At 37.5% G+C, this 13,989-nt stretch overlaps 1 protein-coding gene across 1 annotated transcript in view; it reads right to left on the bottom strand.

Annotated features, from left to right (window-relative positions):
- Positions 1 to 274: 274 nt before the first annotated feature.
- Positions 275 to 13,989, bottom strand: part of WDR64 (WD repeat domain 64) — a 68,635-nt gene continuing 54,920 nt past the window's right edge. The window contains 11 exon segments of the mRNA XM_061365762.1: positions 275 to 1,060; positions 1,063 to 1,174; positions 1,355 to 1,435; positions 3,777 to 3,876; positions 6,640 to 6,825; positions 7,609 to 7,718; positions 8,114 to 8,175; positions 9,846 to 9,951; positions 10,766 to 10,878; positions 12,139 to 12,181; positions 13,619 to 13,712. Of these exon segments, the coding sequence (XP_061221746.1) occupies positions 1,014 to 1,060; positions 1,063 to 1,174; positions 1,355 to 1,435; positions 3,777 to 3,876; positions 6,640 to 6,825; positions 7,609 to 7,718; positions 8,114 to 8,175; positions 9,846 to 9,951; positions 10,766 to 10,878; positions 12,139 to 12,181; positions 13,619 to 13,712 (1,054 nt within the window). The 3' untranslated portion in view covers positions 275 to 1,013.

The raw sequence follows: 13,989 nt of genomic DNA, 5'->3' as shown, positions 1-13,989 counted from the left end.
TATGGCTAGGAAAAGCAAATTTATGGCTCTGAATCTTTAAGCAGTTAATCACAGTAAGGACCTTTTCCTTCTTAACCATCAAAAAGTGGAGTGAAATAGACTTTTCTGTATCTTGTTATAACCATACACTGTCTTTATCAGATTTTTTTATCTGCATGAAAGACTGGATTAGAAGTAAAGATTTGATTTCTAGATGTTCTACTTAATAGTGAAATGATTTTAAATATAATTAAAAATCAAAAAGAAACAGAGAAAAAATGAAATAAGGAACCTGTTAATCCACTTGCCCTGAAGATGGACACTATATTTATTTGTCTTGACCCTGTTCTCCACCTGTCTGCATTGTCTATCCAGTGGCGCTTGGTGTCTCAGCTTTTCTCTTTTGAAGACCTTGAAAAATAAATTGCAATATTTCAAGAACTAAATAATAAATTCATGTGAACAGACCAATTGATAGTGTTTTGTAACAACACAGACAAAAGAAAATATATATTGTGCATGCAGATCATAGAAAAAGTCTGATCTCATTTCATTGTAAATCCATTGCAGTACCATTGGCTTCAGTGTAGTTGCTCCTAATTTGCCAAGGCACAAGACCCCCTGTATTTTATTTTCTTCTTCTGGAAGAAAATGAAACAGACTTCCAAGGCACAATAATGGTCAGAAGGATAGCATACGTGCCAACTATTTGAACATCGTGCTCCCAAGTTTTCTGTTTTATGAGATACTCTGTAATGCTGCATGCACAAGCATTAAGCCATGTAGATTTGAGTGCAGAGTACCCTATTCATCCCACCTAACTAGCCATCTACGTGCTAGAGTCTCATCCAAGCTAGTTTTCTAGGTACCCTCTATAGACAGACATCATCGTCCCTACTAGGGGTGATTCTTTCCATCCTATGACAGGTGGGATAAACACCTGTGGACATTCTGGCCATTCTCCATAGATGGAAAAACCTAGGAAGCCTTGCTAGACAGCTTGCAATAAATCAAAGCAATAGTACCTAATAGTATTAACTTACAATAGCCAAATCTTTGTGCAAATAAGAATTAATCTTGGGGGGCTGGCTAAAAGAGTTGAGTTTGAGTAAAAAGCTAATGAGGTGAGAATGAACAGGAGAAGCAAGTGTCTGGAATACTCACTTGGTGGCATCTCTTCAGCTGGCTTCTCAAGCTTCCACCAAATGGAGAATGGAGTTGGATGGGTAGTAATGCAAACCATGTTTGAAAATTAAATTGAGAAGCAGATAGTTAACAATAGAGTGTCAGAGTATATGATTGTAATAATTTACCAGTGATAAAGGTTTCTGTTTTATGAATGCCACTGCAAAAGGTAGAAAACACTTATACTTACCTTATATATAGGAAGATACCCAAATACTGTACCAGCCAATCTGTTTCCAGGCTCAAAACATTTCACAGGTTGTTTATAGATCTGACCAAGGGAAGACAAAGTCAGTGCATTACTAGCTGAAGACAAATGACAATGAAGACATTAGCTCTGTTATTGGATTGCATGGTAAGATTCATGTTGTTTACTATCTAAAGAGATTAGGGTTTATGCACAGGTTTTCTCTGTACCTTGAACTTTTTTTTTTCTTTAATAGGAGGGATCATTATTCTACTACAGAAAATGCATATCCAGCAAAATCCCAGCTTCCCAAGGAATACAACATGAAGAGTTAACAGCAAAATGCCTTTTATCACCTAAGTTAAAGCTAGTTTTAAACACTTAATTCTCTGACCTATTAAAACCTTGGGTAAGATCAATAAAGTAATAGCAGTAACAGTTTAAAAGCTACCACATCTTCAAAAATGTAAAACATTTATAAACTAATCTCTTCCAGTATCTGTCTTCCAATTCTTAGCATTATTCATGCTCATTAATTACTAGGCCTTACCTATTACAGAAAGATATGACAACTGAACTATGGTGAGCTAATCATATACTCTAGGTATTTGCAAAGCCACTGAATAGCACACTGTAGTCTAAAGTGCACACTGAAGTTCACTGGTTTGTTCTGCTCTAAGGCAAATGATAAGAAATTGAACTTTTTTCTCATCAAAAGCTGGGGGAGACTCTGGTGCTAACATGTATCATGTATCTTCTGCTATGAGACCTCCAGTAAGTCATCTTTCCAAACAACTACGTAAAATGCAAAGCAGAGCTTACCTCTACTGTCTTGACCTACAGTGTACTCAGCCACTGACTTCACTACAAGAAATTTCATGTTTTATACCCAGCATCATCATATTTTTCCCACTAACTGTTCTTTCTTATTATACAACACTGTATATACAGCTGTTGAACAGACAGGGACCAGTGATCAACTGCCAATACTTTGTAGTGCATCCTTCTACAAAAAGGTAGGTACGTCAGTCTCCCTGTGATTTAAACACAGGCTGCTCTGGAGATTGTGGAGCACCTGTGACTGGCATAACTGTGACTTAAGGGAGCTCACCAACTTTTTGCTGTTTTGGGGTGAAATGATGGAATGCCTCAAAACTGACTGCTTGACTATCTTTGTGTAGCAGCAAGTAATCCACTAGCTTCAATAGCCAAGCACCTAGACAAGATGAAAGCTGATCTTGAATCCTTGGTGTCCCAGTGAGCAAGGACAAATGGGAAAGGAAGAACTGGCTGGCAAGAAAGGGCAAAGATAGCAATAGGGCAAGGGGTAATAGGTTTAAACTTAAACAGGGGAAGTTCAGGTTAGATATAATGAAGAAGTTCTTCACTGTGAGGGTGGAGAGGCACTGGAACAGGTTGCCCTAAGATGTGGTAAATGCTCAATCTCAAGGCCAGGTTGGACAGAGCCTTGGGCGACACGGTCTAGTGTGAGGCGTCCCTGCCCATGCAGGGGGGTTGTAACTAGAGGATCTTAAGGTACTTTCCAACTCAAACCATTCTAAGATTCTATGATTCTATAAACAGTGGAGAAGTATCTTCCACTCACCTTGTCATTCTTTCTTCCACGGTACACAGAGGAAAGTAGCTGGACACATGGGGTAATGCTGCTTTTTACTGACTACAGTTTGGACCTTAGCTGGCCACATTAGAATTGTGGTACTTAGGAGACTCATGGTACCACAAAGTTTAGGAGAGGTTTTTAAAGCGCTCATAACCCTCACTGGCTTTTGACCAATAACCTCTGGGTCAGAGAAAGAATGGTCAGAAAGGTACTAATGGAAGCCTTTTTGGCAAGTGGCCATAGGATTTGTATCTTTTTTCTTTTCTGCTACAACTGCAAGAGACGTTTTATCTATTCCCTTGACTTTTAAGGGCTAAGCCAGGTAAAAATGGAGGACCTCAACAATTATTTAATTCAAGTTATAGAAAATATTTATAACGATATTTAAATAACTCAGGACTCTCCTGGTTTCTGATTTTGTGGGAACTTTAAAAGAACTATTGTGTATAATCAGGGGTTCACTCTTGTTCTAGCATTTTCACACTTCCTTCAAGTAAATTTAAGGGACTTAGGATTTCTGTTGGAGCATGTGAACATTCTAGGGTTTTTTAATGCTGTTAAGCCAAATCATTGGTGAATCATTGTGTGCTACCTTCAAAATTGGAATTTGTAAGTGTGAAACAATGAGAATGAAAACCAGAGAGGTTTCTTCAGTCCTTCTGTTCATGCATCTTTGTTCTAGCTTGTCCATTGAATGAGAAGGATATGTAGGATTATTTATGGCTAATTTCTAAATGAGATATACAATTGTGTTTCCTGTATGTTGCACAGGACAGAAACAAGTTTGTCATATATGTTAGCTACCTTTGGAGAAGCTAGAGATTTGAAAAACTTTGAGTCCTGAGTTGTGTCCATATGTTTAAGACCTCTTAAACCTGAAGGTGGTCTGGTCAGTGACTTCCACCTGTAAAGGTAAGACAGAAAAAATTTGATGCTCCTATAAAAATGGCAGTTTTGAATGCAACATTCTTAGCTGGCTCCAAAATAAAATTATTTTGAAGTATAAATTATTCCATGTATCTCAAAAATACAGTTTATATTAGGACATTCATAGGTGTCACAAAGTGCGTCACTAGCGCTCTGTCAATCCCGCTACTGGCTTGTCATCTTTAGAAGGCTGGCAATGTTAATATAAAAACCACTAGTTACAATAGCTGGGTGCTAATCTGCTGTCTGATAATGGTTTTTCAGCATTTCTGTCAGTTCTAATTACAGTTCCTGTACGCTGCTTAGTAATAAAGTTCCCTCTGCTCATATATCTGGTTTCCAAATTTAGAAAGAAATGATCTGGAGTGTAGATTAACAGTTTCATTTCTAATCAGAAAAATTAAGTCAGGTCACACAAGCTTAAGTATTATAAACTACAAAGAGAAACAGAGACTGTCCTTTTATATGGGCCTGTCTACATGCTGGCATTTTTCAATAGATAACCTGAGCTGCTTGTTTAAACTGTAAGCACCTATGCTATCTGGGTTTGTACCTTTCCAGGTATATGCACATTTGGGTGATACCTGTAATTAGCATTTATAACTTGTTTTGTTAATTGAAATTCTAAGATACTTAGTGACTTTTCGGCTATCCAATAATCAAATTGTAGTAGTACCATAAAGTGACTTGACCGAAGAGAAGCTTCTGTGTCCTGTAAAGAACAACGCCTAGCATCCGTAAGTAACACAGCCTTTTGGATGATGGTTGCCTAGCTATCCATTACACATTTGGTACAATTAATCCAGAGGCATCAAGTTAGTCTTAAGGTGGCAGCACATACAGAGTATATAGAACAAGACTGAAACTTTCTATTGTGCAACATGTGTCCACTTTATCCTTTTTTCCCCAGTTCTCTGCAGAGCTAAGCAGGCTTTGCTGCCAGCCTAATTAATGTGCTTCTAATGTATAATAGCTGTTCTCCTTTACTGAAATAGTTGAATAGTCCTTCACAACTAGTCACAGTTTGACAGAGGCATGTCATTTATGGAAAGGTTCTTCAAAGTTAGCTGGCTTAATTATAGTATCTTTGACTCCAGAGGTTTCAAATTGCTGACTATTCAAAAGGACTACAGGGGTTAGTCCTTCAAACACAGCCAAGCACTTCTCTATATTGATGAGTTAGTGTTTTTACTTCAGTGGGACTACTCACATTTATGAAGAATTCTAAGGAATAATAAGTGTTATCAGGATACTGGCCTAAATGGAGTAATAGAAAAGCACCCAAGAGGTTTGCCATTGTCCCAAAGTGCTTTGGTTAGAAGGCAGCTGTTGTGGTTTAAACCCAGCTGGTAACTCAGTACCATGCAACTGCTCACTCACTCCCCCTTTAATCCCCCTGCCCTGGGTGGGATGTGGAGGAGAATCGAAAGAATGTAAACCCCACGGGTTAAGAACCATTTAATAACTAAAGTACAATATAATACTGGTACTACTACTAATGAAGATGATAAGGGAAATAACAAAGGGAAAGAAAACATCCCCAATAAACACAGGTGATGCACAGTACAATTGCTCACCACCAGTTGACCAATACCCAGCCCAACTCTAGCAGCAATCTGGGCCTTCCGGGTAACTTCACTGTTTATATACTGGGCATGACGTGTTGTGGTATGGAATAACCCTTTGGCTAGTTTGGGTCAGGTGTCCTGTCTCTCTGATCCTTCCTGGCTTCTTGTACCCCTCTTCACTGGCAGAGCATGAGAGACTTTTGATCAGAGTAAGCACTACTCTGTGACAACTAAAACGCCTGTGAGTTATCAGCATTATCCTCAGACTAAGTCCAAAACACAGGTTTGCACCAGCTACTAGGAAGAAAATTAACTCTATCCCAGCTGAAACCAGGACAGCAGCATAAGAACTGACTGGGTATACGAAGCCTTACCACTAAAGTAGGCATGACTTTTAAGTCTGGGAGTAATTTTTCCCAGATTTGGACTGCTTTGTTATTGATGGTACTATGCACATTGCCTCTGAAGATTTCATCTTCAATATTTATGTTAGTTTGGTCAATCCACTAATTAATGAACCAGGGAGTTCCAGGAATATGACTTAAGCTAGAAGTCCAAGGCTCTCTGGCTTGACTTGTAACTAACCTAAATCCCTTAAGAACTCTATCCAGAAGGAGAGAGGTCCAGCACTGCTACTGAGCACACAACATTTATGCAAGTGTCAGAATGCTGTGATCAGAGGTATGTGAATGTATCCATAACATCCCATCAAATTTAAGAAGACTATTTTTTAAACTGGAAGATTAAATTTGGCTTATTTTTACAAAAGGGTTTGGTTTTGAGTTAAAACTATTCACATTAAGATTTTAAAATAAATTTTCTGGAATCCCAGAAGTATATTAGCTTGTGGAACTGGAAAGAAAACAGGCTGCTAACCTCAACAGTGTATATAACATACAGCCTCTAATTAGACTAAAATATGAGACAATTATCTAGCCATCACTATTACTGAATTCAAATCCCGAGCATCACTTAGTCCTGGCTGTCACCTAGTCATAACGATTCAGAGGTCTATGCATGCTGTGTAGAAACATTTATACAAAGGACTTTTCTAAATAACTCATAGGAAATACTAATAGTTCTTTCTGACCTTCAGGTAAAAGATGCTTTTTACATATATTTTCAGAACTGTTTGCTCAGTCCTACATGTATGTAAACATATGAGATCTTACTTGTCCCTGTCCAGCACGAGAGGATATTCAAACTCCTCCTCTTCCATATACTTGCTTTCTTCTTTAATTATAATAGGAAAGGTATTAACATCACAAGGCAAAATCAACCGAGTAGTATCTGATAATTCAAACTTCCTGGGTTGTCCATAGTAACCAAGATAGTGTCCATTCATCACATTCCAGAGCCTACAGACATAGTAGAAGCAGTGCCAGAGGACAGAAAGAAAAAAATGGATACTCTTAGAAGTGGCACATAAGTGAGAAAATACCGGTGTACGTTATCAAGTTCTGCAGCACCGTTCTAGAGTTCAGTGTGCTAATCATAAAAAAAAAAAGCAATGTGATTGAAGTTCACTGTTTATAATGTAAGTAACTTGAGAGTAAAAATATCTCAGAAGGATGTTGTAAAAATCGAAAAATGAACAGTTCATCTTCAGAATTACAAAACTGAGTAAAGGCAGCGGCATCCTGAGTTGCTCCTACAGTAAGGTGCTGCCACCAAAGCAGGATCTACACAAAATTTCCTCATTAATTACCCAAAAATGCCCCAAAGAAACCCCTTCATATGTACTTGTTAGCAGAGAAGGAATTACCGCTATCTATAAAGCATTTCAGGCTGCAATGGATTAATTACATAAGCATTAGGTAGAGGCAGTGCTTAGGACCCATGTCAATTTAACAAATATTGAAAGCTAAAATAGGATTAGAACAGGTGGCCATTTCTAAAATGATGGAGCCATTAACTATGCATTCAAGGTCACCTTGCTGGATGAAAATGACAGTCTGCAGAAGGTCTGACTGCCTAAGAAACCTGGAAGCTTTACCCTAAAATATTAGTTCTTTCAGATGCAGAACAGAAAATGCACCCAATGTTGTATTTATTTAAGTTCCTGCCTATGTAGAAGTCCAGCAAGAAGAGGAACTCTGGAGACAGTTCTACTGATTAGCCATAGCTATAGGAAGCAGTACCTGACTGAACCGTCAATAGATGCTGTTACTACCACATTTTTCTCCTCTTCATGAAATAAGTCAACCACTTCAGTAGCGTGTGCCCTCCAGCAGGCCTCCTCCTTTATTTGCTGGGGCGAAAAAAGCAACATAACCACATTTCAGGCAGATCTGTAAGGTTGGTAGCTTAGTGGATTTATCTGCATGGTTTTTTGAAAATTCAGAGGTGAAAAAGGAATCCCCCATGAAACAATCTGTGAATGGCTTAGGGTAGAAACACCACTCAGAGGACATGGGTAAATTCACTCTTAACATAGCCTCTTTGAACACAATGGATTCATGTTAACAGCATTTTACTTATGTTTTTCTTGCTTTTCACAACATCAAGTTATTATTTCAAGCAAAAGACATGACCTTTATGTGCAGGAAACATTTTTAGTCCCCATAGTGCTCTGAATCCATTTTTCTGCTTGTCATATCTTGGTATACTGTTCAAGTTAAGAAAAGCTGGCAGATATTTGCTTACATTTTTATCTTTTTGCAGATGTTCTAAGAATGAGGCAATGCACCAGTGCATAATGTGTCCCTCTGTTTAAAAAACAAAAATCAAAACATTAATAAATTTCATTAGTGCTGCACGTTCACTTGCTGCTACCATATGCTCTTGTAAACATTGGGTAGAATAAAGCAGAGATTACAGGTCAGTGAATGTTATTTTAAGGTGAATGTCACTGTCTCATTGTCAAGCACAGGGTAGAAAACTATGGGCTATTCACTAATATGCAAAACAATATCTATACTCTTTGTGAACAAGGTATCATTAAATGGATAGGTTTGAAATGGAAAGAATTTAAAGATTTTTCTTTAAATGACATGAATAAAAAATAAGTCATCTTGCCAAGACAGTTTTCTGTTGTACAAACTAGGTACGAGAGCTTCCTGGGGTTTAAACTGTCTTTACAATCCTGGTGAAATAGATGAAGTTGATTAATTGCAAACATAATGAAAGCTTGACATTTGACAACCTTTTAGTGTGCTCATGTGAAGCTAGAATCAAAGAACCATTTTCCTTATGACCTGCAACTGCTCAGTTTACTGCCTAAGATCTCTCTTTCCTGATGAAGTTGCCTTTTATCTCTTGTTTCTACTATTAGACAGAAAAATCTTTTGTGTAATTCCAACTTTCATACTGGTCACATCTGGTTTCTAGGCCTGTATGTTTTCAGGCAAGAAAGAAGGCTGACAGAGAAGTTGACATTTTCCTAACAAGGAAAAATCTATAATGGGAACAAAAAATTGGTAGTAGCCCTGCAGATAGAAGAGAAGGGTGTGGAAAGCATGAAAAGCAAATACATAGTGGCACAAATACAAAAGGACAAAGGGGGAGTATCAGATGAATAGGTAATAGGGTGGATACTTTTCCACAGCTAATTAAAATCCTGTTCAGTGCATGCTGCCTTCCTAAACTCATTTACTGATTTGACTCAATGGGGAGTGGAAACTACGTTTTCAGCATCTGTGTCAAGGTACTGCTCAGTTTTACAACAAATGGAGAAAATGAGAAAAAAACTTTCTCCATCCAACCTCTGACAGTATAAGAGCAGGAAGCTGGCAGGAAACAGTTCTAACAGTAATTTTAGAAGAAAACTGACACATTAAAGGACAAAAATCTCATTTGACAGATGCAGAAGAGGAAAATCTCCAGGGTGATTCTAAAGGTTTGGAGGAGGATCAGATAGCAGACGACTTTCTGCCAAATGAAAGCCAGATTTTGTGTGAAATTAAATCTAACAAAGAGCTGCTAGCACAGAGCATGAGTGCTTTCTTTCCTTATACAGCAGCATACTGCTGAAGCCATTACTGTACACTTCACATCAATGTCCAAATCATGCCTCTTGGTACAGCCACAGCTGCAGTTTCTTATTTAGTTTTATTACTATGGATGTGAAATGTTTGCCTTTTTTTAGCAGCAAACTTTGCCTTTGGTATTAACACAATAAGAAATGGAAATAAGATGGAAAGTATATGCAGGGCATGTGAATGAAGAAAATTTTAATGTCTTTTATAAAAACATTTCTGCTGATAATGCTGCTAAAACTAAGCTTTAATCTACCATCCTTTCATACTAGAAAATACCTTTTTCAATTATTTAATTATAGCTTTGATAGGGAAAGTCTGGAAGCATTTGGGCATTCATTTCCACATTTCTAGCACTTTTACAGACAGTCCTGAACAGAATGACTATCATGTTTACTCACCCTTACTGCCTGCTAAAAGTATTTTAGTGGAGATGTCTGTACATAGTTCTGTCAGAGGAACTGAAGGATGTTTTGAAAACGGCAAAAGTTCTTTCACCAAGTTTCCCTAAAATAAATAAACACACACATATTTCTCTTTAAAATATATACATAAAAAACCCCAACAAACCCAAAATCAATGCATTGGAAGTTGAGTTCCATTGATTTGATCTATTCCACATTACTCAGCTCACATCTATTCAGAAAGATGCTAAAAAAGGAGTTATCTAATTACTGAATGACCAAGATAGCTGGGGTGTATTCTGGGTTGCTGTCTCTTCTACAACAAGAGAAGCAGCTATTTTACTGTTCAGTGATCATACTGTGGTACTCCCCCTTTTTACAGTATTTACTTTTTATCTCTTGTTTTAGAGGAACATGTGTGATCACATATTTTCTGGAATTGTGTCTTACGGATCTGAAGTAAGACAACTAAGCCATTGAATTTCTGTTGCATGACTGGCTTTAAAAGCTGAGTATAGTTGTAGACTGTATGTGTTAGGTACTATTCTCTCCCTGTTTGTAACCTTACTAGTGCTAGCTGCTAGCTGGCTTGTGCAATGTTCCAGACATATTTCTCATCTTCTGACAATAGGATACTCTGCCTTGACTAATATCCTTTCTTAGACTATAACTGGTTTGGGTGAAAAGTCAACTTTCAGATTTTGACATAATGTTACAGTCAGTTTTTGTTAAAAATATTTCAAATAATGTTTCTTCAACTAATTTGTATCCATGGAAGAAACTGTTAAGAAAAAAAAATCAATAAAATATCTGCTGCTGTAGTTGCTAGTTAAAAAGCACGTTTTCATGTTTTCAAAGATTAGTAGAATTACCTTCTCAATAGTCCAGTCCCATCCTAAAGACATTCAGATAGCTACCTGAATACTCCATAGGCAGATACAGCCATTTTCTTGAGCAGAAGCCAATATGGGTGAGTGTCCTGCTTCAGCTTTGGATACATAGTGCATACTCTTGCAACTAGTTGTGTCTTCTGCTTTGAAACACAAATGATCATACATTTTCTCAACAATTTTTAGAGCTGCTTTTGAATGCCCAGAAATTACATAACGCTAGAAAAAATGTAAATTTGAAAACAAACTCCATCATCAAGATGACATTACTCTGAAAACATTACAGATATGGATAAAAGACAACTGAAAAGAAATAAGAACAATCTTCATGATCTTATCTAAACTATCCAGAACTATTGCTTCATGATGGTGGGGGAACTTTACTCAGAGCGTAGCAAGATTTTACAGAAACTGCAAGCACCAGTGAGAGTGGAGAAGTGCAAGAAAGTGGTCATCAGGATCTGCAGCATGCATGAGGCTACTAGAGATTACTGTAAATTCAACAGTGAAGTTTAATAATTAAATGACACTTAATTCTGGAATCACAGATTTCTGTACTTCTTCAGTTCAAAACTAGCTAAATGCAAGGTGATGGTTACAGAGAAGCTTTTTTGCATCCCTGCTATGACTTCCCTAGTGTTGGAGAAGCTGGGGTGGGAATGCCTTATGAAGGTGCTCAGGATATTCAGTAGATGCAGGAATGAGTGCCTATTTCATTGGGCAGCTACAAGGCTTAGGGATATTCCGGTTTCACAGCATGTTTTCTTTGCAAAATCAGTTCAGTTTAAATCCACATTTCAGATGATCAAATTTCTTGTTATTGGGAAAGTCTGCTTTACAGCAGAAGTTGAACAAAGGATTCAGAGGAATCCAGAGGATTTGCTTCTTGCAAATTCATGACTACATTTTCACAGCTTTATCTCTTAAGCACTTGGTTCTCTTTTTTTTTTCCTGTTGTTTTAAGGATATCTATATCATAGGAAGACTTTTCCTTCTAAAATTTCATCTGTTTTTGAAGATTTTGTCTGTGAGGTCATTCAGTCGTATGTGAGTCAAGTTGGCTTTTGCTATACTATTTCAATGATTAATTGCTCAAATATTTCTGTGGCAGACAAGTGTGTACAGTTGGCATTCCCATATTCTGCAGGGTTTTCAGCATCATGTCTACTTAGAAAAGGCAGCAATTAAGCCCTTGCATATCCTGCATCATGCCCTGGCTTTTGGGAAATAACTGCAAATCAGGAGGGAGCAGAAGATGCTGAGGTGTGTCATCCACATACCAATGGTATCCCAATTATTATAAATACAGTTTGTCATTCAAACCGGCAGACTCATTTTCTGTGATAATCTGGACAAAACTCATGGATTAGCAACAAAGAGAATGAAAAACATTTCCATACCTGTTGTCTTTTCAATATTAATTTCATCACTTTTTACATTTTCCTAATAGTAGGGAATAAGAGGTAACAGAATTAGAAAACCGAACGGGGGTGTAACTACAGAACAGTTCTCCAGTTTAAATTATTTTAAGAATTTATTTTATTTTAATTGAAGGATTTAAATATTTCCACAGTTTCCATTCAATCTGGGACAGCACTGAGTGAAAATAAGAAACATTTAATCTGAAGAGAATCAAAATCACAGATGAACAAATCACAAATTAAATTAATTGGCATTTAGGATCATGCTAAAGGTAAATTTGGATGAATGGCATTAACTTCTTAGGATAAGCACAGTCAATCATTTAGAGTCATGTGAATGCAACCTACATTTCTTAGAGAGTTTAATTCAGGACATGCATATAGTCTCGGCACTACCTTGAGCAAAGATGAACAAAGTACGTAAGTAGCAATAGCATTTACTCACATCTGCATCTTCAGTATGAGAATTGTGAGACTCCTTCATTTGTGCCTTACTACATAGGCTTTTGAGGATCCCCAAGGCTGACAGTATACTGGTCTCAAATACTGCCAAATCAAATAAGGCAGGAAAAGCTATGCAGCCACCAGTGTTTGAGATATTGTGGTATCTCAGAAGAGGACAAGCCACTTCAACCTCATCCTACTTATTGATGTGTAGGGCTTGATATGTTGGGGTTTAGGGGGTCTTTTTAAGAGCTGCAAATGGCTGTCCATTTTGTTCCTCTAACGACTAAATAGCACAAGATATTGTATACTTTAGTTTGTGGATGACAGTCAGGCCTGTGCCAACTTGGGGATCTATGAATGTGCCATACTCTGCTGAAACAACATTGTGGAAAGAATATGGGAGGTGGCAGGGTGTTTTTTTCTTTTCGCCTGCTTGCCATTTGTTACTGTGCAGATGTGGCATGTTCTGGCATAAAAAGACAAAAAGTGTCACAAAAATCGTAATGCTACCCTTAGTAAAAATACACAGATCAAAACACTGCCATCTTGATGGTAAACTAAAAAAAAAACAAAAAAAAATCATACTGTCATTTGAAAGAATGCATCCAAGCAAGTGTGACTGCAATGTAGACATAGTTCCAGTTTTATTCAAGTACTTCATGATTTCTCTATCTTACCTTCCCCTTTGAGTTCTTCTGTACTCAGTACTTGCGTACTGCTTTTCTCACCATTTGAAAGTCATGATTGCTATTGATAAGCGTCTGACAAACACTTTGGTAGTCAGCTATTCCATGTATCACTGAGCCCTCTGCCTAACAGAATGTATTCTTATTTCCCCACCTCATTCAGCTTAGGGGAACAAAGTTTGTTTCCTTTGCAATTCTTGATATTTAGTTGTGTGCATGTCTTTATGGAAGGAATTTAGTAAACTACAGGATTTCAAAAACAAGACTAAGATAAAAACAGAAATTTGCTTTGAACGCTACTGAACCCATGAAGCCACCATACCTACCTCTTGCAGGCTCAAAGAACTGCTCTTGTGATCTGGAGTGGCATCATTATGACTCCTCACAGTAGCAGTAGTAGAGGACAGGGAACTGTATTTCCTGTGTGAAAGAAATTATTGGAGATCACTGACATTCTTGAAGAAACTGCTTGCTGTCTGGAAAAACAAAACAACATCGTCCAGTGTAATAAAGCATAATAAAATAGTGCCTGAATTGATCACACTAAGGGTTGGTGGTGTTTTAGAAATGTATGCAAGTAACTAGGCAATATTTGCATATTACACAGCCAACCTCTCCTGTTAGGAGTTTTGAGCAAATTAAATCCATAGTATAACAAAACTAACGCTGGTGTTCATCCTCAAGAAGTGAAGAGGAA

The sequence above is a fragment of the Neopsephotus bourkii genome, unplaced genomic scaffold (genome assembly GCF_033783945.1).
Source record: "Neopsephotus bourkii isolate Nb327-2 ecotype Australia unplaced genomic scaffold, CSIRO-AGI_Nbou_v1 NB_1292, whole genome shotgun sequence".
In the NCBI taxonomy this organism is placed as follows: domain Eukaryota; kingdom Metazoa; phylum Chordata; class Aves; order Psittaciformes; family Psittacidae; genus Neopsephotus; species Neopsephotus bourkii.
Note: the sequence above shows the minus strand (reverse complement) of the source record. Positions and strands in the feature narration are given on the sequence as shown.